This window comes from Sapajus apella, unplaced genomic scaffold (genome assembly GCF_009761245.1).
Source record: "Sapajus apella isolate SASKATOON/1434 unplaced genomic scaffold, GSC_monkey_1.0 scaffold107, whole genome shotgun sequence".
Taxonomy (NCBI): Eukaryota; Metazoa; Chordata; class Mammalia; order Primates; family Cebidae; genus Sapajus; species Sapajus apella.
Genome location: NW_022437047.1, coordinates 3,090,808 through 3,111,999, shown reverse-complemented (window position 1 = coordinate 3,111,999; position 21,192 = coordinate 3,090,808). Strand labels below are relative to the sequence as shown.

General features: G+C 45.0%; 1 protein-coding gene across 4 annotated transcripts in view; it reads right to left on the bottom strand.

Annotated features, from left to right (window-relative positions):
* The window catches only part of SH2D4B (SH2 domain containing 4B), a 101,451-nt gene that overhangs the window by 32,383 nt on the left and 47,876 nt on the right, over window positions 1-21,192 (bottom strand). For all 4 annotated transcript variants that reach the window (XR_004263014.1, XM_032259254.1, XM_032259255.1 and 1 more), the window contains exons 4-5: window positions 19,552-19,699; window positions 4,271-4,487 (exon numbers count right to left, since the gene is read on the bottom strand). Coding sequence is in view for 3 of the 4 variants with exons in the window: in XM_032259254.1 (XP_032115145.1) it covers window positions 4,271-4,487; window positions 19,552-19,699 (365 nt within the window). In the remaining variant the exon portion in view is untranslated. The remainder of the gene's footprint in view (window positions 1-4,270; window positions 4,488-19,551; window positions 19,700-21,192) is intronic.

Genomic DNA, 21,192 nt, shown 5'->3' with positions numbered 1-21,192 from the left:
AACCTGTCTCTACTAAAAATACAAAATTATCCAGGCATGGTGGCAGGCACCTGTAATCCCAGCTACTCAAGAGGCTGAGGCAGGAAAATTGCTTGAACCCAAGAGGCAGAGGTTGCAGTGAGCTGAGATCGCGCCACTGCACTCCAGCCTGGGCGACAGCATGAGACTCTGTCTCAAAACAGAGTGAACAAGGCCACAGCCCACCTTCAACAACCACAGCCTCTTTGCCATTTCCAACAGACAGGAGCCTGGTAAATTCCTATTTTGTCATTGCTATCCACCTAATAGTACTGGCATTTAGAATTCATGGTTATCCTTGTTTTTTATAAAATCAATGCCAGCTGTCCCCTCATGTGGTCTCTGTATTTGCCCTGTGCTCACACTTTGACACTGTGCTCAGCACACCTCCTTACAAGCCCAGAAGAAATCCACGGGGCATTTCTTTACTTGCCCTAAACGGAACACACTCGCACATGCACACGCATGCACATACACAGTAGCGAACGCTGTATATTTGAGAAAAGATGTCAGAAAAAGGACAGGGGGTGAGGTTACATTGCATGGCTGACAGCCGTCATCTGCGGAGCTGGCCTCCACACCCTGTCTTCCCACTCGCTGCCTCTCTGGACCTTCCTTTAACCCCTACAGCCCAACAGCCGGCCGCCTGTCTTCCCAATCACTCTTCCTTCTCAGTAACCTCAGATGTCTTTGCTCTTCATCAAGCGACGCAGGGCAGCCCACTTCACCCAGCCTCTTCCTCCACATTTGCATTCTCCAAAAAATAGCTGTGCTCAGAGGGAAAAACTCCTCTAGTTTCTAGGACTCGCTTTCCTTAGAAGGCAATAGGAAGTTATATATAACAGCAAAAAATAAATTCACTCACTCTCGTCCCTCTGTTTCTAAGCAGTTGATGTGAATTTGTTTCTAAGCAGAGAATTTCTAAGCAGGGAATCTGACTCCCCCAGAATATAAATGCTACATTTATATGCCTTAAAATGTTGATCATTCTATATAAATTAGATAGTTTGCCCTTCTTTTTTCTTTTTCAGCTAATCGATGGCATTTTCTCTTGTTATTAAACCTTCAAAGAAGTCACTTTTAATTCCAGAAAGCATTGCAATGAATCAATTTAACCAAAATTCACTAAACAATTACATTGCTTCTGACTTTTTGCCATTATTAATAACACTATGATAATCATCTTTGCACTTTTTCAATTTAAAGCTAATTTCCTTAGCATAGATTCTAGCAGGGAAATTACTAGCCAAAGTCATACCAGCAGTAAAGAGTAGGGCCTGGGTAAAAAGACATGTGAGCAGCTTGTGTACTGGTCCACAAGAGCTGATTGTTACATTTTCAGGAATTTTATAAGCCATTTGTTAAACACAACCATCATTAAAACTTAAATGTCATAGGCTGGGCACAGTGGCTCACGCCTGTAATCCCAGTACCTAGGGAGGCCGAGGTGGACAGATCACCTGAGGTCAGGAGTTCAAGACCAGCCTGGTCAACATGATGAAACTTCGTCTCTACTAAAACTACAAAAATTAGCTGGATGGGGTGGTTACATGCCTATAATCCCAGCTACTTGGGAGGCTGAGGCAGGAGAATCGCTTGAACCTGGGAGGTGGAGGCCGAAGTGAGCCAGGATCGCACAACCACTGCACTACAGCCTGTGCCACAAAGCAAGACTCAGTCTCAAAAAAATAAAAAGTTAAATCTAATAATTGTACAATTAAATAAATGTTATTAAAACAAGGATAATAAATACTCATAACTCAGAAAAAAAGAAAGAGCATAAATACTAAATCTGATTCCAAGAGGCCACTGGCCCAAAGCCTCACTCCCAAATCTGAACCTTTCCTCCCATAAGTGACACACATCCCTCAGCACAGACAGTTGAGGTGTCCTGGCAGGCGCCACATAGGTTAGAGCAGTGAGGCCATGGGGACCCGTCCCATGGGGCAGCCACAGGAGAGAGGCTGATGAGGGGGCCTCTCACTGCCCCGGCCTGCTGATCTCTGTGCACAGCTGCTTGGGGCTCACTCCAGAGTGAGACCACTGGTCCCCTATTGGCTGCACACAGACAGCCCGAAGCCAGGCTGCACCATGGTCCATGTGGCTCTGTCAAATGGGCCTGAGGGATAAATTCTAGGTTTCTTTTAAAAAGCATAAATGGTGAGAAGGCTTTTCTATGCCCCCAAATTTAGAAAATATAAAAGAGGCTGGGTGCGGTGGCTCACACCTATAATCCCAGCACTTTGGGAGGCTGAGGCGGGCGGATTACCTAAGGTCAGGAGTTCAAGACCAGCCTGACCAATATGGTGAACCCCTGTCTCTACTAAAAATACAATTAGCCGAGCATGGTGGCATGTGCCCATAATCCCAGCTAATCGGGAGCTGGGGCAGGAGAATCACTTGAATCCGGGAGGTGGAGGTTGCAGTCAGCCAAGATAGTGCCACTGCACTCCACTCTGGGAGACAGAGTGAGACTTCAGCTGGAAGGAAGAGGGAGGGGAAGGAGGAAAGGAAAGAAAGAGTGAGTATAAAAGAAAATTTGACTTTATAATAAGAATTTCTGCATGACAAAAAATTTCATCATGAAAATCAAAAAATAAGTGCCAAATGGAGAAAGAATGCTTATCACAGACAAAAGAATCCTTTTCCCTAATATTTAAGGAGTTCTTAGAAATCAATAAGGAAAAGATAAAACAATAAAAAGAATTTACAGCACATTGTGCAGTAGAATACTATGCACCTATAAAAAAAAACCCTAACTATATAATATAAGAATTGATATGAAAAGCCTTCTAAAAACTAGTTAAATGAGGGAAAGCAGTCAAAGTGCAGAACCCCATACATGATATGCAAACTTTTATACAAAAAAAAAAAAAAGAGGAGGAATAAGGCCTTTCATGTTGGTAATTGCAAAAACAAAGTGGGCAGATACATAAAAACTAAGAATCAGTAGTTACCACTGGAAGAAGAGGGAACAGAGTAGATGAGAGAGTCAGTCAGCCGTTTCTCAGTATACCTTTTTAAACCTTCTGGTTTGAGAATCTTATACTTGACAAGAAAGGAACGGGTGGGAAGGAGGGAGGGAAGAAATGAAAACATCATCAACCATCTCTAGACTGCAGGCAAAGGGAGAAGAAAGTTATGAGTAACCCCAAACCCCAACTGAAGCAAAATTCAGACACCCCTTCATTATCTGGGGGTGACCAGACTCTTCCGCAGATTACTTGAGGAGCCGGCAGGTGTTCACCACTCAGCCTCTGCCCTTCTGGGGACAGTGGTTGTTCAGCAGTGGTAGGGGGAGGGGGGCACCCAAGAGGAGAGAGGCCAAACCTTGCAGCTGGTCTAAGGTGGGGACCCACAGGTAGAAGGAAGAGAGGTACCCTGCCACATCCTAACCCTTGGTCCTGGCACTTTTGGTCACCTAAGTGCCCTTGCCAAACTAACCATCAGGGAACACAAATGTGTGTGAGAACCCTCCTGCATCCATCCGTGCTAAACTGCAAACCTACCACTCCAATTGGAGATAAACCGGCGCTGCCTGGGGTTCCGAGAGGCAGCAAGCCGAGATGTCCAGGCTGCCGCCATGCTGCACCCACATGAGGTCTCATTACAAGTTCTTAACCTGGGGCCCTTAGTCTTAAATTGTATGCAAACATTCTAGGTCTTTATATATGCACATTTCAGGGGAAAGATGGTACACAGCTTTCTTCGGATTCTCAAAGGAATCCTTGGCCGGGCGCGGTGGCTCACGCCTGTAATCCCAGCACTTTGGAAGGCCAAGGCGGGCAGATCGCGAGGTTAAGAGATTGAGACCATCCTGGCCAACATGGTGAAACCCTGTCTCTACTAAAAAATACAAAAATTAGCTGGGCGTGGTGGTGCGCGCCTGTAGTCCCGGCTACTAGGGAGGCTGATCTCCTTGAACCCACGAGGCGGAGACTGCAGTGAGCCGAGATTGTGCCACTGTACTCCAGCCCGGTGCCTGGTGACACGGCAAAACTCTGTCTCAAAATAAAAAAGGAATCCTCGACCTTAAAAAGGTCAAGGCCGCCGGAAGTCCAAAGTTACAAATCTCCAACCTCCACACCGCTCCTCCCTCTCCTATCCCAGACTGGGGCTGAGGTCCAGAGGGGAAATGCTGGCCCCAAATTGCACAACAAATCTGGGGCAGAACCTGGACTGAGACCCCGGTGTCCCATGCCCTAACCCAAGGCCCTTGCCCCAACCACGCCAATGCGGAGCCCCGACCCACCTGACCGGCAGGGCGAGGGGTGCCGGCGGACCCGGGCCCGGGAGGTGATGGTAGAGTCTTGCTTCCTGCTCGTGGCTCTGGCCGAGCTCCTGGAACATGGAGCTGAGGCCGGCGACCGTGCCCTTCTGGATAGCACGGAGCGAGTGGCGTCGGTACTCGTCCCGGGCGCGCTGGGCTTCGCGGCTCCTCTCCTCATCAGCTGCCTTGGACCTGCGCACTGGAAAGAGGGAGAGCGTTAGCCCAGATCCGCAGCCCAGGCGGTGCACTGCGCCAGCTGAGACAGAATGTATGCGGTTGGTGAAAAAATAATTGCCGTGTAATGGCAAAAATCGCGATTACTTTTGCACCAATCTAATAGTTCAGGAACCGCAGGATTCACCTGGCTGCAAGGAAGTTCATAACACAGAACAAGAGGGCAGGCCCTGCCCAGCCGTAGCAGCAGCCCTAAGGCAAGCCTGTCCCTACAGAGGTAAAGACAAGTCTGTCCCTGCAGAGGTGAAGATACCTTGACAGTTTAGGACTGTCTGATTGTTCCTGTGACAACATTCCACAATGACCAAACCGCCCTGGGATAGAAATTTCCATCTCCCTATGTATTTCTTCCTGGGAGTGCTCTCAAATCCTCTGCCTACTCATCTCCCCTGTCAAGGTGGCCAGCACCTCCAGACACCACCACCGTCACCCACATTGATGGTGCCAAGGCTTGGTGCCTTCCCTGTATTATCTCACTAGGAGACTTCCCCAACCACATCACCGTTTCTGCTTTATGGGTGAGGAAAGCAGCCTCTGGGAGGTTAAGTAACTGGCCCAAAGTAAATTGTTAATAAGGGCAGAGCCCAGATGGGAACCTGGTGTGCCTGGCTCTAAATCCCACACAGCTCTTTCCACCCCATGGCTCCACCATTCAAGCTACCTTCGATTTAAAACACTGTGTATCTGACACCAAAGCTCTTTCCTATTAAAAAACAAGCATTTAAAGACCATCTGTCCCAACCTCCTCATGTTATTCATGTGGAAACTGAGGCCCACGGAAGGATAGAAACTTGCCCAACTGGGTGAGTGGACCAGGCCAGGACCCATCCTTCCTGCTACCACAGATGAGGTGTTGGAAACACTAGTGTCCCAGTTCTGGAGCCCTTTTTTGGTTTCCCATGACCTTGGGAGCTGGTAGGTGAGTGTATGGGGGGAAGGGTAACAGGATCTTTTGAAACTCCAACAGGTTACAAGACTCCAAGGCATCCCTATCTCTAGCATATGAATATATATGTATATGTGTACACTTTTTTGAGATAAGGTCTCACTCTGTCACCCAGGCTGGAGTGCAGTGGTGCAATCACAGCTCCCTGCAACCTCGACCTCCCAGGCTCAAGCAATCCTCCCACCTCAGCCTCCTGAGCAGCTGGGACTACAAGTGTGCACCACCATGCCCACATAATTGTTTTAATTTTTGTAGAGACAGGGTTTCACTGTGTTGCCCAGCCTGGTCTTGAACTCTTGTGCTAAAGTGATCCTCCCACCTCAGGCTCCCCAAAATACTGGGGTTATAAGTATGAACCACCATGCATGACCTCTTCCATCTTTTTGTGCTCCTCAAGGAAGGGGCCTGTCTCAGCCAAGTGGCCATGAAAAGACATCTGTGTGTCGCTGTTTCTCAAAGGGAGGCCTGAGACTGGGAAAATGCAAGAAAGGGAACAAAACCCATTAGAGGCAAATTCTGGAATGAAAACCAATTATTTCCTAGTCTCATTGCATCTTGGCTGGCCCCTATCTGCCTCTAAAATCCAATTATTTTGCAATATGAAACTCTTGCTGGCCTTGTTCTTCTAATTGTACCAGGCTAATGACTGCCCCAACCCCAATGGGTCACCTTCTCTTCTTGGAGTAAAATCTTAGTCTGTGTCTACTCCAATGACACTCAACACATGCACAGCAGGCACCTACCAAGAACTGTGCTCTCTGTTAGTATTTGCAGGATAAAGGTCAGTTGCCCTGTTCTGAAAGAAAACATTTCTACTTCACAAGTTGTCAAAGAACCCTTTCTGAGAACAGAACATCTCCCAGATCTGAGGAAGGCAATATGAAGTCTGTCCCTCAGAAGGTATTTATGGAAGTGCCCCATGGGTGTCCCATGCAGAATATCGGCTAGGCTGTGAACTCCACGAGGGCAGGTGGGGAGCTTGCTTTGGTCTATTCATTGCTGTATTCTAGTGCCAAGAATGCGGTCTACAGGTGATACACATTTTTGTATGACTGATTGAACTCAATTAAGTATTTGGCGCTGCCCTAGGCCCTGAGCTGAAAACAAAGATAATAGTGAAACAAATCCTTCTTTCAAGGCACTCAGAGGTAAGCTGGGAAAATAAGACAAACAAGTACCTCTAGCATAATGAAGAAAGTAGTGAGCACCATTTTAAAGAGACGAGTAAAGTACTGTCAGAGTTTAGGAGCAACAGCCTCACATTCTGCCAGGGAGCCAGCAGCCATCACAGGAGAGAATTTGACTGGATTTTGGAAGATCAATAAGTGTTTTCCAGAGACAAACGGAAGAAGCCATTCCAGAGAGAATACTGAGGTTTCGGTGGTTTGTCACTCCTTATGTCACAAGACTTCAAGACACCCCTCTCTCTGGCCTCCTATCTTTGTGCTCCTTAAGGAAGGGTTTGTGTCTGCCAAGTGGTCCTGCAAGGACATCTGTATGTTGCAGCTTCTAAAACTCAAAGGGGAGTTCTGTAAGTTCCAGACCCTAAGAACATCATGATACCTGCCTTGCATTGTGACAAAAGGCTCCAACAAAGTCAGGATGTCCCGGGATGGGCTTTGCAGTCATTAGACCGCAAATTAAAAATTAGAAGCTTATGCCCCACAAGGACCAGTGACTTTGGGAAGATTATAGCCCCCTGAGAGACAGTGACATTCAGTGACAGACAGACAGGCAGGTTGCAGAAGGAAACTGTATGCAGACTAGGAAGCCTCATTTTTGGAATCCAAACAGGTGGGGTCCCGAACCATTTGTCACACAAAGACTAAACCCATTTTCCTAAAGCCCAGCTCTAATCTTACCACTCTCTTCCTCAAAAGCCTTCAGGGGCTCTCACTACATACAAAATAAAATACAAACACCTTGGCCTGCCAGGTAAGGCCCTGAGAAATGCCTTGCCTGCTTTCCTTACCTTCTCAGCTCAGTGGGCTCCTTCCCCAGCACACACACACACACACACACACACACACACACACACACACACACTCTGCACTGTGGCTCCACCACACTCCCACTAAGCTACAAACCTGCCTCTGTGCAGCTGTGTTCACCAATGCAGACCAACCCCGGTCAGCTCAGAAATCTCAGGCTCACCCTACTCCCCCTGCCCAGACAGAAAAGGCTCAATGTTCTACAGAATTCAGATGATCTGGTTACATCCTGCAGAGAAACTCAATGCTTCAAAGCAACATCAATTCGTAGTAATCCCTTGGGTGAATAGAACAATGTCCCTGAAAAGTAATGAATAATCCTACAATATGGGGAAAGACATCAGCAAAGATTTGAATTGTATGTGAATGTGGATGTGTTTAAATTCTGCTCTGTGTGATCTTGGGCAACTTGAATTACCTTATCTACACCTTCTTTCCTTGTCTATAAAGTGGGGACCTCTCTGGGCCGCTTTGAGACATAAATAGGACACTACACAGCTGGCTTGGAAAGCCCTCGCATGGGCTAGGTTTATCAAGTATTAGCTATTATTATTGTGTTTGCTGTGAGATAAAGAGGCTGGAATGGCATCTTTAGAAGGATCCATCCCTGGGTGGAGGTGGGAAGTGATGCAGGAGTGGAGGGGATGTGTGGAGTCAGGGGCTCCCGTCAGAGAATGGGAAAAACAAGAGTGAGTAGGAAAAGCCTCAGACCCCTGGGGAGAGAAAACAGGCAGCTGAGAAGCTGAAGGGATCACATAGGCCTATTGTGACTCAGCCTGCAGGAGTTATGGTCCCCAGGTGGAAGGAAGGGTTTGGCACTCAAGATGAGGTAAGCAAAGTTCACCCACAGCTAAACTTGGGTCAAAGGAAAGAGCTCTTTCAACCCCTGTCTGAGGCTTCTGAGGTCTGCAGCCAACCACCCTGTGGTCCTGAATCCTGCGGGCAAGGCCGGATGGCTGCCGACAGTGACCCCCTGTGGCCTCCAGAAGCCACTGCAGGAGTTCCTTAAGACCAGAGCACTTCACACACCCAAGTGAAAGTTGGAATGACTCAGCTTCCAGGAGACATAAAGCCCCCAGGGATTCCTGAGCCATTCAGGAGGAGAGAGAATCCTGAGCAGGGCACAGATCGGCCACAGGGGACTCAGGCTGGCATTATTCCGGGTACAATACCAAATATATGTGGCATCTCGAGTGTAAGGAGCGCTTCAAGCCAGTTATGTCCAAAGAGAAACTGCACGATGTTCCATTCCCATTAAGAAATAGAAAAAGCCCTTCTGTCTAATTCAGCTGTCCTCCCAGCCCAGAATTCGGCTGTGCCCACTCCACTCCCAGGCCAGACTCTACCCCCTGGCCCTACCTGTCTCAAGCCTATAGTATTTTAGTATCACTGACCCTGACTCTAAGGCACACTCCTTTTTCTAAGAGGAAAGGAAATGGAACGCATATCACTGGAGCCCGACCTGGGCCTAAGCCCACATTTCCCACTCTGCTCTGTCAACAACCTGGCAACCAGTGTGCAGATTGTTGGTTAAAGGCTGCAACCAGAATGACACAGGTCAAGGAGCCAGAGGCGAACACAAGTCCCTCTGATGACTCCAAACTCCTGCTTATATTTCTAACCAAATAACACTAGCAATGATAAATGCCCAATTTTTACAAATAATATCATTTGTCAAATCAGGCTAGCTCATCTCTAAATCTCGAGGCAACTAGATGTAATCTAACTCCACACTCCTACAAGTTCACAGCTGAAAAACTATGAAATGAATTTCTGTGCCTGATGTATTCAGAGCGTCTCAGAAGCCAGAACTCTGCTGAATAACTGAATTCTCTGTTGAACTGAATAAGTAACGGTATTCAAGTGATACTAAATGGGATAATTTCCCTTTTTTCTAACTTGGAGAATTTAATTTGGGTGTTTTATCAAAAACCGCTGCTCCCCCATAGATTAATGGCCCACTATATCTTTCATATTAAATTAATTGAGTGCAGAATGGTTTTGTTGGATTTGAATGACAGACTCTGGAGTTTAACTCATCATTCTTTAAGAAAGGTGAAGATAAGGAACCAAAGGCACAGGGCCTGAATTATCACATCTTTTCTGTTTTTCAGAGGCTTTCTCATTTTCAGTTGCCACACAGTACATTAATGAGCAATCAGGCAGCTCCTGGACCAGACGATTTCCATTCTCCATCCCTAATGAGACACTAGCCCGGCTCTTAACTTTCCAGCCCATCGTGTAGCTAAAAAAGAAGAGCACTTCATGAACACAGACCTTTACAATTTAGAAAGCACTATTACTTTCTTCGCTCATTTCACCCTCCCAACAGGCCTCAGCTCAATATGATTAACGCCGTTTGACAAATGAGGAAACTGAGCAACTGAACAAGAACTTGCTCAAGGTTATGCTAGTAATGGTTATGCTAGCCTCATTTTTCATCACTGGAACCCCAGGCTGCCACCACACTGCCCTGACCTATGCACTCAACGCCATTCTCTCTGCTGTGACACCATGTCCCACTTTCTTCACCCACCCATTTTCCCTGAACCAAATGCCATTTCCTCTGCAGGGCCTTGCCAAGTGCTCTCTCTTCTCAAAGGGATTCACTCTCTCCCCATGGATTTTATTTTATGGATTGACTGATTGATTTTTGAGGTGGAGTCTTGCTCTGTTGCCCAGGTTGGAGTGCAATGGCACAATCCCGGCTCACTGCAACCTCCACCTCCTGGGTTCAAGCGATTCTTCTGCTTCAGCCTCCCAAATAGCTGGGGTTACAGGTGTACACTGCCACACCTGGCTAATTTATGTATTTTCAGTAGAGATGGAGTTTCACCATGTTGGCCAGGCTGTTCTTGAACTCCTGAACTCAGGTGATCTGCCCACCTCGGCCTCCCAAAGTCCTGGCATGACAGGCATGAGCCGCTGTGCCCGCTGTTTATTTTATACAAACTTATGTTTGTATAAAGTAAAATAAAAACCTCCCCATTTATTTTATTCAAACCTATGTTGGAACCCCTACTTATTGAACTGTAACTTGTGCATGTAAACCTCTTCTTCCAGGCTGTGAGATTTTGGAGGGGAGGAAATATGTCTAACACAATGGTTGGCATACAGTAGGTATGGCATACAGTAAAACTCAATTGATATACAGTTGTCCCTTGGCATCCTCAGGGGATTGGTTTAAGGAAACCCCTCTTCCATTCCCCATCTCTCATGAATACCAAAATCTATGAATGCTCAAGCCCCTTATATAAAATGGTGTAGTGTTTGCACATAAGCCTATTCACACCCTCCCATATACTTTAAATCATCTCTAGATTACTTATATTTAATACAATATGAATGCTATGTAAATAGTTGCTATACTGTGTTTTTGTTTTTATTATCATTTTATTTTTATTGTTTTTTCCAAATATTTTCTATTAGAGGTTGAGCGAATCTGCAGATGCAGAACCCAAAGTTACAGAAGACCAAGCGTATACTTTGCTCCTCAGTCTTACTGGGTGCAGATGATAAGTATCTCCCCCAAGCAGCAGGAGGAAACATTGCAGGGAAACGTTCTGTGAGTAAGCTCAAGGTTGAGCTGCCACCAGCACTGAGCTTCAGTAAAGATAGAGCCTCCGTCTGCCTTTATTCTGTTATTTCAAACAAATTTGTTATGGAATATAATGTCTGCTTCCTGTTCCTGCAACCTCAGCCACTTCTCAGCAGTCCTGGGAACGCCCGGCAGTGTGTTTACGAGACTCACAGGATGGAATCCATGAGGAACTTCCTGTGCATGGACTCCTGAAGGCCTGTGAGGCCGAGGACCAAAGACATCCCTCCTACAGGCTGCTTTTGGAGATACCTAACCTGCAGGTCAGAACACTAGGCCAAGAGAAAGGAAAAAGAAAACCCTTCATTTGAGTCTAATGCCCCAACCTCGCTACTGAGTCTGAGCCTCAGTTTCCTTATCAGTTAAATAGAAATGCCAATGCTCTGCTGTGAGGCTATTCTTAGTTTATGAGTAATGAATGTCCTAAGGCTTTATGAACTCTCAGGGTTTGGGAAATTCAGATGAATTTAGTGATGGCGCAGTTTTTAGCAAGATTTGGCAGTTCTTAAAACAACTCCAACCCATGCGTGAATGGGCATGAAACAGTTAAAGAGCAGCTGCGTAGTGGTTATCGATGAGCATGGGGAACATTCTCTCCTGACCATATGCCACTGAGGCATCACCTGAGCCTCCCCTGGATAAATAATGAGCTTTGACCACAATGTTGCATTTGTATAATTTTAACTCTGAAAGGACGAAGTAACTGGTAACAGTGACACCCAGGTCCCAACAGAGAAAAGGAGGCATAGTCCTGAATACAGACAGACCCCACCCACATTTCCCTCCTCAGCCCAAGGGCACACCAATATCCAAGTAACTGGGATGGAGACTTAAAAGCAAATCCCACTGTAATTTCAACTGCATACACATGCATTCCACAATGTGATTCCATTCTTTTTCCAAATAGAGGTAACCAATCATTGTCTACCTCCCATAAACCAGTGACAGGCTCCTACAAACCAATGACAGGACTACTCCCCAAACATGCTATTAAGGAGGAGTTGGAAGAGCTAGGTGGACTCACCACTCTGGTGCTCCAAGAGGAGAGGACAGAGGAGCCTGTCCCGTTTACACTGCTGGGGTGGGCCTGAGATCCGGCTGTATCTGGATAGCACAATCTCAGGCTTTCATTGATTCAGAACCTCTGAGTGCAGAGGTCACTCAGGTAGGAAGGGAATTTTCCTTAAGAGAATAAAAATCTCAAGCTAAAGGCAGCCACTAGGGCAGGGCAATAGTGTTGAAAATATACTACACACAGCCCAAAGGGTTTCACAGAGGGGTCCCTAAAGCCGCAGAATGCAGGGAGGATTCAGGGGCCAGGGACCATGCCCCCATCACTCTCCACCCAAGCCAGCTGCTCACACCTTCCTTATCCAGTGGGCTTCAGCATAAACATATGTGAAAACAACAGCCATAAGGGAACTTAGCAAAGACTGCCCAGTTTTCAAGCTCTTTTGTAAGTATAACATTAAGTCCCTAGGAGAGAGAAACAGAAGACCTGATTGAGAGACAAGGTTTGCACTGCACTGTGCTGGCATTGGTACTCTGAGACGTCTGCATTCAGGATAACCCTTGCTCTGGGCCTAGGCACACAGCCTTCTGTCTGCCAGGGCCCAAGAGACTTAGGAAAATCTGATTGAGGACATCAATGCTGAGAAGCAGAAGGAGCACTGATGTCTTAAAAATTGCAACTGCCACATGGGGCAAAAAATGTACAAAATAAAAATTAAATTTAAAATTTTTAATTTTTAAATTAGTTTGTTTATTTCTTTTTCAGCATTTGATTACATGCTAGGTCACTTGGAACAAAAAAAGAGTCAACTCAAAATTAAATACTTCCCACCTATCCACCTTCCCAACTGCCCAGTTAAGGCTCCAAATTTGTCCCAGAAGTTCTGGGTGTTTTAGGACTGACACCAAATTAATTATATGTCAGTTTTAAAAGATATCAGTGGAAAAGATGAATTAAGGACCTCTGAAAATCCTCTCCTCCATAAAACAATGAGAACACTGGAAAACCCTTGTTAGAGATGTTGGTTCTCTAACAATCTGAGAACCAACTTTCTCAGATTGTTAGAAATTCACCAAAGGCTTATAGGAATTCAGGGAGCATTTATTCAAGAGAAAAAGGCTCGTAACAAATGAAGAGATTAAATTCATAATCAAAAAAATTTCAAACAAAGAAACCTGAGGACTAGATGTCTTCACTAGCGAATTCTACTAAATATTTCAAGAATAATTAATCCCTCTTTACAAATTCATCATGAGAAATAAAAGAGGAATGAACACTTCCCAACTTGTGCTTTGAAGCTAGTATTATTACCCTGATACCACAACCAGACGAAAACATCAAAAGAAAATAAAACTGCAGACCAATATCCCTTATGAATACAGATGCAAAACTTCCTCAACAAAATAGCAGCAAATGGAATCTAGCAACATATAAACAGGATTATATGCTATAAAGAAGTGGGATTTATCCCAGGAATGTGAAACTAGTTCAGTATATGAAACTCAACAATGGAATGCACCATGTTAATAGAATAAAGAACAAAAAACACATGATCATCTCAACAGATGCAGAACAAGCATTTGATAAAATCTAACACCCTTTCATCATGAAAACACCCAACAATCTAATAAAGCATGGAACTTCCTCAACCCAAGGTTATGTATGACAACCCACAGCTAACATCATATTAAATGGTGGCTAATGTCTGTAATCCCAGTACTTTGGAAGGTTGAGGTGGACAGACTTCTTGAGCTCAGGAGTTTGAGACCAGCATGGGCAACACGGCAAAACCCCATCACTAAAAAAAAATACAAAAATTAGCCAGATGTGGTGGTATGCATCTGTAGTCCCACCTGCTCAGGAGGCTGAGGTAGGAGGATCACTTGAGCCCATGCAGTTGAGGCTGCAGTGAGCTGAGATAATGCCACTGCACTCCAGCCTGAGTGACAAAGTAAGACCTTGTCTCAAAAAAAGCAAAACAAAACAAAATGGTGAAAGACTGAAAATTTACCTCTAAGATCAGAAACAAGATAGGGATGCCTTTTGCCACTTCTGTTCACGATAGCATTGGAAGTTCTAGCCAGAGCAATTAGGTAAGAAGATAAAATAAAAGGCATCCAGGGCCGGGCAAGGTGGCTCAGGCCTGTAATCCCAGCAGTTTGGGAGGCTGAGGCAGGCGGATCACAAGGTCAAGAGATCAAGATCATCCTGGCCAACATGGTGAAACCCCGTCTCTACCAAAAATACAAAAATTAGCTGGGCATGGTGGTGCGCACCTGTAGTCCCAGCTACTTGGGGGGCTGAGGCAGGAGTATCGCTTGAATCCAAGAGGCAGAAGTTGCAGTGAGCAGAGATTGTGCCACTGCACTCCAGCCTGGCGGAGCGAGACTCTGTCTCAAAAAAAAAAAGGGCATCCAGACTGGAAAGGAAGAAGTAAAATTATCTCTATCTGTACATGAAATTATCTTGTATGTAGAAAATCATAAGGAATACACAAAAAGATGCATTCCAGCTAATAAACAAGTTTAGTAAGGTTACAGGAGAGAAAATAAATACACAAAAGTCAATTGCATTTCTATGCACTAGCAATAAACACTCCAAAAATGAATTTAAGAAAACAAATGAATTTACAACAGCATCAGAAAGAGTATACAATTAGGAATAAACAGTAAAACAAGGGCAAGCCTTCTACACTGAAAACCATAAAATATTATTGAAAGAGATTTTTAAAGACTTAGATAAATACACATTCTGTGATTATGAATTGGAAGACTAAATATTGTTAAGATCACAATACTCTCCAAATTGATCTACAGATTTAATATAATCACTATCAAAATTCCAGCTACCTTTATTGTAGCAATTGACAAACTGATTCTAAAATGTATATGGAAATACAAAGGACTCAGAAAAACCAAATAATCCCGAAAAAGAAGAACAAACATGGAGGTCTTATACATACAACAAAGCTACAGCAATCAAGACTATGTGGTACTGGCATAAGAAACAGAAATATATTGGCCAGGCGAGGTGGCTCACGCCTATAATCCCAGCACTTTGGAAGGCTGAGGTGGGCAGATCATGAAGTCAAGAGATCGAGACTGACCATCCTGGCCAACATGGTGAAACTCTATCTCTACTAAAAATACAAAAATAAAAAAATTAGGGGGCATGGTGGCACACGCCTGTAGTCCCAGCTACTCAGGAGGCTGAGGCAGGAGAATTGCATAAACCCAGGAGACGAAGGTTGCAGTGAGCCGAGATCATGACTGTACTCTAGCCTGGGCAGCAGAGTGAGACTTCATCTCAAAAAAAAAAAAAGAAACAAACAAACATATATATCAATGGAACAGGGTTCAGAGTACAGAAACAGGCCATGAGTGGTGGCTGACACCTGTAATCCCAACACTTAGGGAAGCCAAGGCAGGCAGATCGCTTGAGCTCAGAAGTTTGAGTCCAGCCTGGGCAACATGGCGAGACTCTGTCTCTAATAAAATACAAAAAAATAACCAGGCATAGTGGTGCACATCTAGCTACTCAGGAGGCTGAAGTGGGAGGATAGACATTTGAGCCCATGGGGCAAATGTTGCAGTGAGCTGACATCATACCACTGTACTCCAGCTGGGTGACAGAGTGAGACCCCGCCTCAAAAACAAAAAGAGAGAGAGAGAGAAAGAGACAGAGTACAGACACATTTTTGGTGAACTGATTTTCAACAAGAGCTCCAATACCATCCAATGGAGAAAGAACAGTCTTTTCAACAAATGGTCCTTGAACAATTTGTATGGCCATATGAAGAAGAAGTAGGAACCCTACCTCATGCAAAAATTAAATCAAAATGGACCAAAGACCTAAATGTAAGAGCTAAAACTATAAATCTCTTAGAAAAAAGATAAGTATAAGTCAGTGTGACCTTCTTTGGATTAGGCAATGGCTTCTTAGATATGACACAAATCATAAACAACCAAAAAATAGATAAATTGAACTTCATCAAAATTAAAATTTTTGTGCTTCAAAGGACTATCAAGAAAGTGATCAGGACTATCAAGAAAGATAACCCGAAGAATGGGTGAAAACATTTGCAAACCATATTTCTGTTACGAGATTAATATCCACAGTATATAAAGAACTCTTGCCACTCAACAACAATAAAAATTCAAAAATGGGTAAAGAATTTAAATAGACATTTCTCCAAAGATGATATATAAACAGTCATAAAGCACATTTTTTAAATGCTCAACATCATTAGTCATTAGGGAAATGCAAATCAAAACCATGATGAGATGTTACTTTGCACACACTAGAAAGGTTATAATAAAAAAAAAAACACACACACACAAATTACAAGGGTTGGCAAGAATGTCAAAAAATTAAATCCCTCGTACATTGCTGGTAGGGGTATAAAATGGTGCAGTCACTTTGGAAAACGGTCTGGCAGTTAAGAGGTGACTGGATCATGAGGGCTCTGCCTTCAAGAATGGATTAATCCTTTCACGTATTAATGTATTAATGGGTTCATGGGTTATCATGGAAGTCGGTTAGCTATCAGATCTGTATAAAAGGAGTGCAGATCTGTATAAAAGCCGGTTTGGGCCAGGCATGGTGGCTCATGCCTGTGATCCCAGCACTTTGGGAGGCCAAGGCAGGTAGATCACCTGAGGTCAGGAGTTCAAGACCACCAACATGATGAAACCCTGTCTCTACTAAAATTACAGAAATTAACTAGGTGTTGTGGCACACACCTGTAATCTAGGGAGGCTGAGGCAGAAGAATCACTTGAGCCCAGGAGGAGGAGGTTGCAGTGAGCCAAGATCATGCCACTGTACTCCAGCCTGGCGACAGAGCAAGACTCCCAAAGAAAAAAAAGCTGGTTTGGTTCTCAGTGCCCCTTCCAACTCCATGTGATGCCCTGCACTGCCTCAGAACTCTGAAGAGTCCCCACCAGCAAGGAGGCCCTTACCAGATGCAGCCCCTCAACCTCGGACTTCCCAGCCTCCAGAACCATAAGAAATAAATTTCTTTTCTTTATAAGTCACTCAGCCTCAGATATTCAGTTACAGACATATAAGATGGACTATGATACTATATGACCCAGAAATTCCACTCCTAGGCATATAGGTAATACTCAAGAAAACTTGAAATACACATTCACATAAAAACTTGTATGCAAATGTTCATAGCAACATTATTCAAAATAACCAAAAAGTGAAAACAGCCCAAATGTTCATCAACTGTTAATGGACGAACGACAATGTGGTATATGCATACGTTAGAATATTATTCAGCCATAAAATGGAAGGAAGGAATGACAGCTGCTACATGAATGGACCTTGAAAACGTTGTGCTAAGTGAAGTCAGACACCAAAAGCTGCATAATGTATGATGCTATTTATATGAAATGTCCAACATAGGCAAATCTAGAGACAGAAATTGATGAGTAATTTCCAGGGATATGGTGAGGGGAGGTGTATCTGCTAATCAATACATTGTTTCTTTTGGAAGTGACAGAAATATTCTGGAATTAGATGGTGATGATCGCACAACTTTTTGAATATACTAAAAACCATTAAATTTTATGGTATGTAAATTGTATCTCAATTTTCAAGTCTATTTAATGAATCTGGCATAAGATTAAGACATGCTGGCTGGGTGCGGTGACTCACATCTGTAATCCCAGCACTTTGGGAGGCTAAGGCAGACAGATCACAAGGTCAAGAGATGGAAACCATCTTGGCCAACATGGCGAAACCCCATCTCTACTAAAAATACAAAAATTAGCTGGGTGCGGTGGCACGCGCCTGTAGTCTCAGCTAGTCAGGAAGCTGAGGCAGGAGAATCACTTGAACTCAGGAGGCAGAGACTGCAGTGAGCTGAGAACACACCACTGCACTCCAGCCAGGCAACAGAGTGAGACTCCATCTCAAAAAAAAAAAAAAGACATGCTGAGGAGCAGAAGGCTGGCCAGTAGAAGACACCTCACATCTCTGCTCTCCCCATGTGACCCCAGTTGCAATCATCACTCAAGTGTACCATCACAACAGCCTCCTCCTTGCTCTCTTCCCAAAACCCTGCCAGAATCCCGTCACTCGCCTTTGGAAGTTTCCCATTGTCCTCATGTATTATTCATGCCTCTTCATTTTTTTCTATCTTCTGATTTTTTGACATCTGAGGCCTTCCTGATTCTGGAGAGATTGCCCCTTTCAGGGACAGCCAATTCCTAGGGAGAGTAAAGGGCTTGCCTGCAAGAGTACCTTCATATGCAAACCCATCAATCCAAAGCCCATCCCCACAATTACCTCCCTTGTTGGGTTTTCACACTCTGAGCCACTGTCTCCCTGCCTTAATCACCCCACAGCCAGATGATGCAAAACTAGAGACAGCCCCTACACCCAAGAGCTCACCGAAGTTATTCACACTGGCCAATCCTAAGCTGCCTAGCCTGCCTCTCCTTACCTTTCCCAAGGAAATCACAATAAACACTCTTGCCCGTGTTTTACCCCAATCCCTCTGCCTCCTGACCCACCCTGGGGCTTCCTCATGTGGTTCTGCATGGCCTGCCACGCCTCCTGTCTCTAGGGACCTGTGAGTAAAAACATCTTCCTTCACAAGCATCATTTCTGGGCCTGTATATCTTACCATACCCAAATAAAACAAATCCCAGCATAGAGGGGAGCACTGCCCTCCAAACTTAGTTCCACCTTCCCTTCCCCACCTAGCTTCTCACCAACCTGACACTCCCCAAACTCTCACCACCACACTTCCCAGGCATGCTGTGTTCCTACAGTGCCCTCCCCAGCCTCTTTGACTTGCTTATTCCTGTGTCACCAGCAAGCCTCACTTCATGACACCTCTTCTGGAGCCCCACCAGGACAGCCACGTTGTATACATTTTCCCTCCAAGCCCTTAGTCTGTGTGTGTGTCTATCTGCTGCTCCTGTTGATGAGTTTCTACAAATAAGGACCATGATTCCTCATCCCTGGATCCCCAAGGCTTAGCACAGAGCCAGGAAATTATTGGCAACTCAGTAAACACAGAATTTACAAGACAAGGTCTCACTTTTACCCATGCTGCAGTGCTGTGACATGATCAGGGCTCACTGCAGACTGGACCTCCTGGGCTCAAGCAATCCTCCCAACTCAGCCTCCTGAGCAGCTGGGACTACAGGTGCATGCCACCACCATGCCCAGCTAATTAAAAATACTCTTTATTTTTTTTTGCATAGACAGGTCTCACTATATTGTCCAGGCTAGGATTTTATTTTTTTAATACAAGAAATATCCCCAACAGGCAGGTAATCTCTTCAAGAGTGAAACCTAACTTACCCTCTAAATTCTTAGCAGGACTGAGCACACAGCCAGGCCTGGGTAAAGGCTGATGGGGTGAGTGAGTGAACGGAAATGATAACTAAGCAAATCAGCAGTGGGAGGAGGTGGGTGGGAAGGCAGGACTAGGTCTCCTGCCCAAGGCACATGCTCTACTCACGCTGTTCTTCCCACTCTCGCTCCTCTTTCTCACTGGCTTGGCAATGCAGCTGGGCCTGCTTCAGGGTCCAGAAGAGCTCCTTCGCCCTCTGCTCTTCCTGGAGGCGAATCTGCTCTTCTCCTCTCTTCCTCTCCTCTTCCTCTTTCCTCTAAAATATCACCGGGACAGAACAACACAAGACGACAACCACACTTTATCGAGAGGAGAAAGAAATACCTCTGGGGCCAAGAGTGCCTCAGCGGCCTCTCCAGCCTCAGTCCCTACAGGTGTGAAACTGAAATTACCCAGGAGTCCCATAGCCAGCTGTTTTTGGATAAACACAGAAATTGACCCTTCTGGTCTTAAAGCTTGAAACTTAGATTTGTTTGATCTGAATTCCTTCCTCAGGAAAGGATCCCTCAGGCCTCTCAAAAAGTATGGATTCACCAAAACTCACCAGATCACCACAACCAGACAATGAGATGCCTGACCCCAGCGAGATGATTGCTTCTTAGCTCCTCTCTAGTTCTTGTTTTTTTAAACATTGTTACATTTCTTTCCTGCTATATGCAACCCTAGTTTTAGTCAGTTAGGGAGATGGAGATGGATTTGAGACTGAGCGCCCCCCTCCTCTGCAGCACCTGATTAAAGCCTTCTTCCTCAGCAATACCTGTCATCTAGGTGATTGGCTTTCTGTGCAGCAAGCAGCAGGACCTGTATAGAACCCCTGGTGTTTTCATATTAAAGTGGTGGTGATTGTACCATCTAAATGACAAGGTGCTGGTAAGGAGAAAATGGGTTGAAATATGTGGAATGCCACAGACTACTACACACCCATAAAACAGAAATGTCCTTTGCAGTAACATAGATGCATCTGGAGGCCATTATTTTAAGTGAGTTAACACAGAAACAAAAAACCAAATACGTGTTTTCACTTACAAGTGGAAGTTAAACACTGGGTACTCATGGACATAAAGATGGGAATGACAGACACTGGGGACTACTGCAAGTGGGAGACAGGAAGAAGGGCAATGACTGAAAAAGTGCCTATTGGGTAATGTGCTTACTACCTGGGTGATGGGTTCAATCGTAACCCAAACTTCAGCATCACACAATATACCCTTGCAACAAACCTGCACATGCACCCCTGGAATCTAATATAAAAGTCTAAAAAGAAAAAAAAACAGCTACTCAGGAGGCATGACAATGGCTTGAACCCAGGAGGCAGAGATTGCAGTATTGTGCCACTACACTCCAGCCTGGGTGTCTCAAAAAAAACAAACAAAAAAGAAATACATGGAACAATGTGTAAACTCCACACCTTACTGCAGAGGTAAGAGGATTCTGTGCCATCCTGGCCGGGCACTAGGGTGCCGGGTTCACATCTGTAATCCCAGCACTTTGGGAGGCCAAGGTGAGCAGATCACCTGAGGTCAGGAGTTTGAGACCAGCCTGGCCAACATGGTGAAACCCCATCTCTACTAAAAAAAATACAAAAATTAGCCGGGCGTGGTGGTGTGCACCTGTAATCCCAGCTACTCAGGAGGCTGAGGCAGAAGAATCGCTTGAACTCAAGAGGTGGAGGTTGCAGTGAGCCAAGATCGCCACTGCACTCCAGCCTGGGCGACAGAGCAAGACTCCATCTCAAAAAATAAAAAGAAA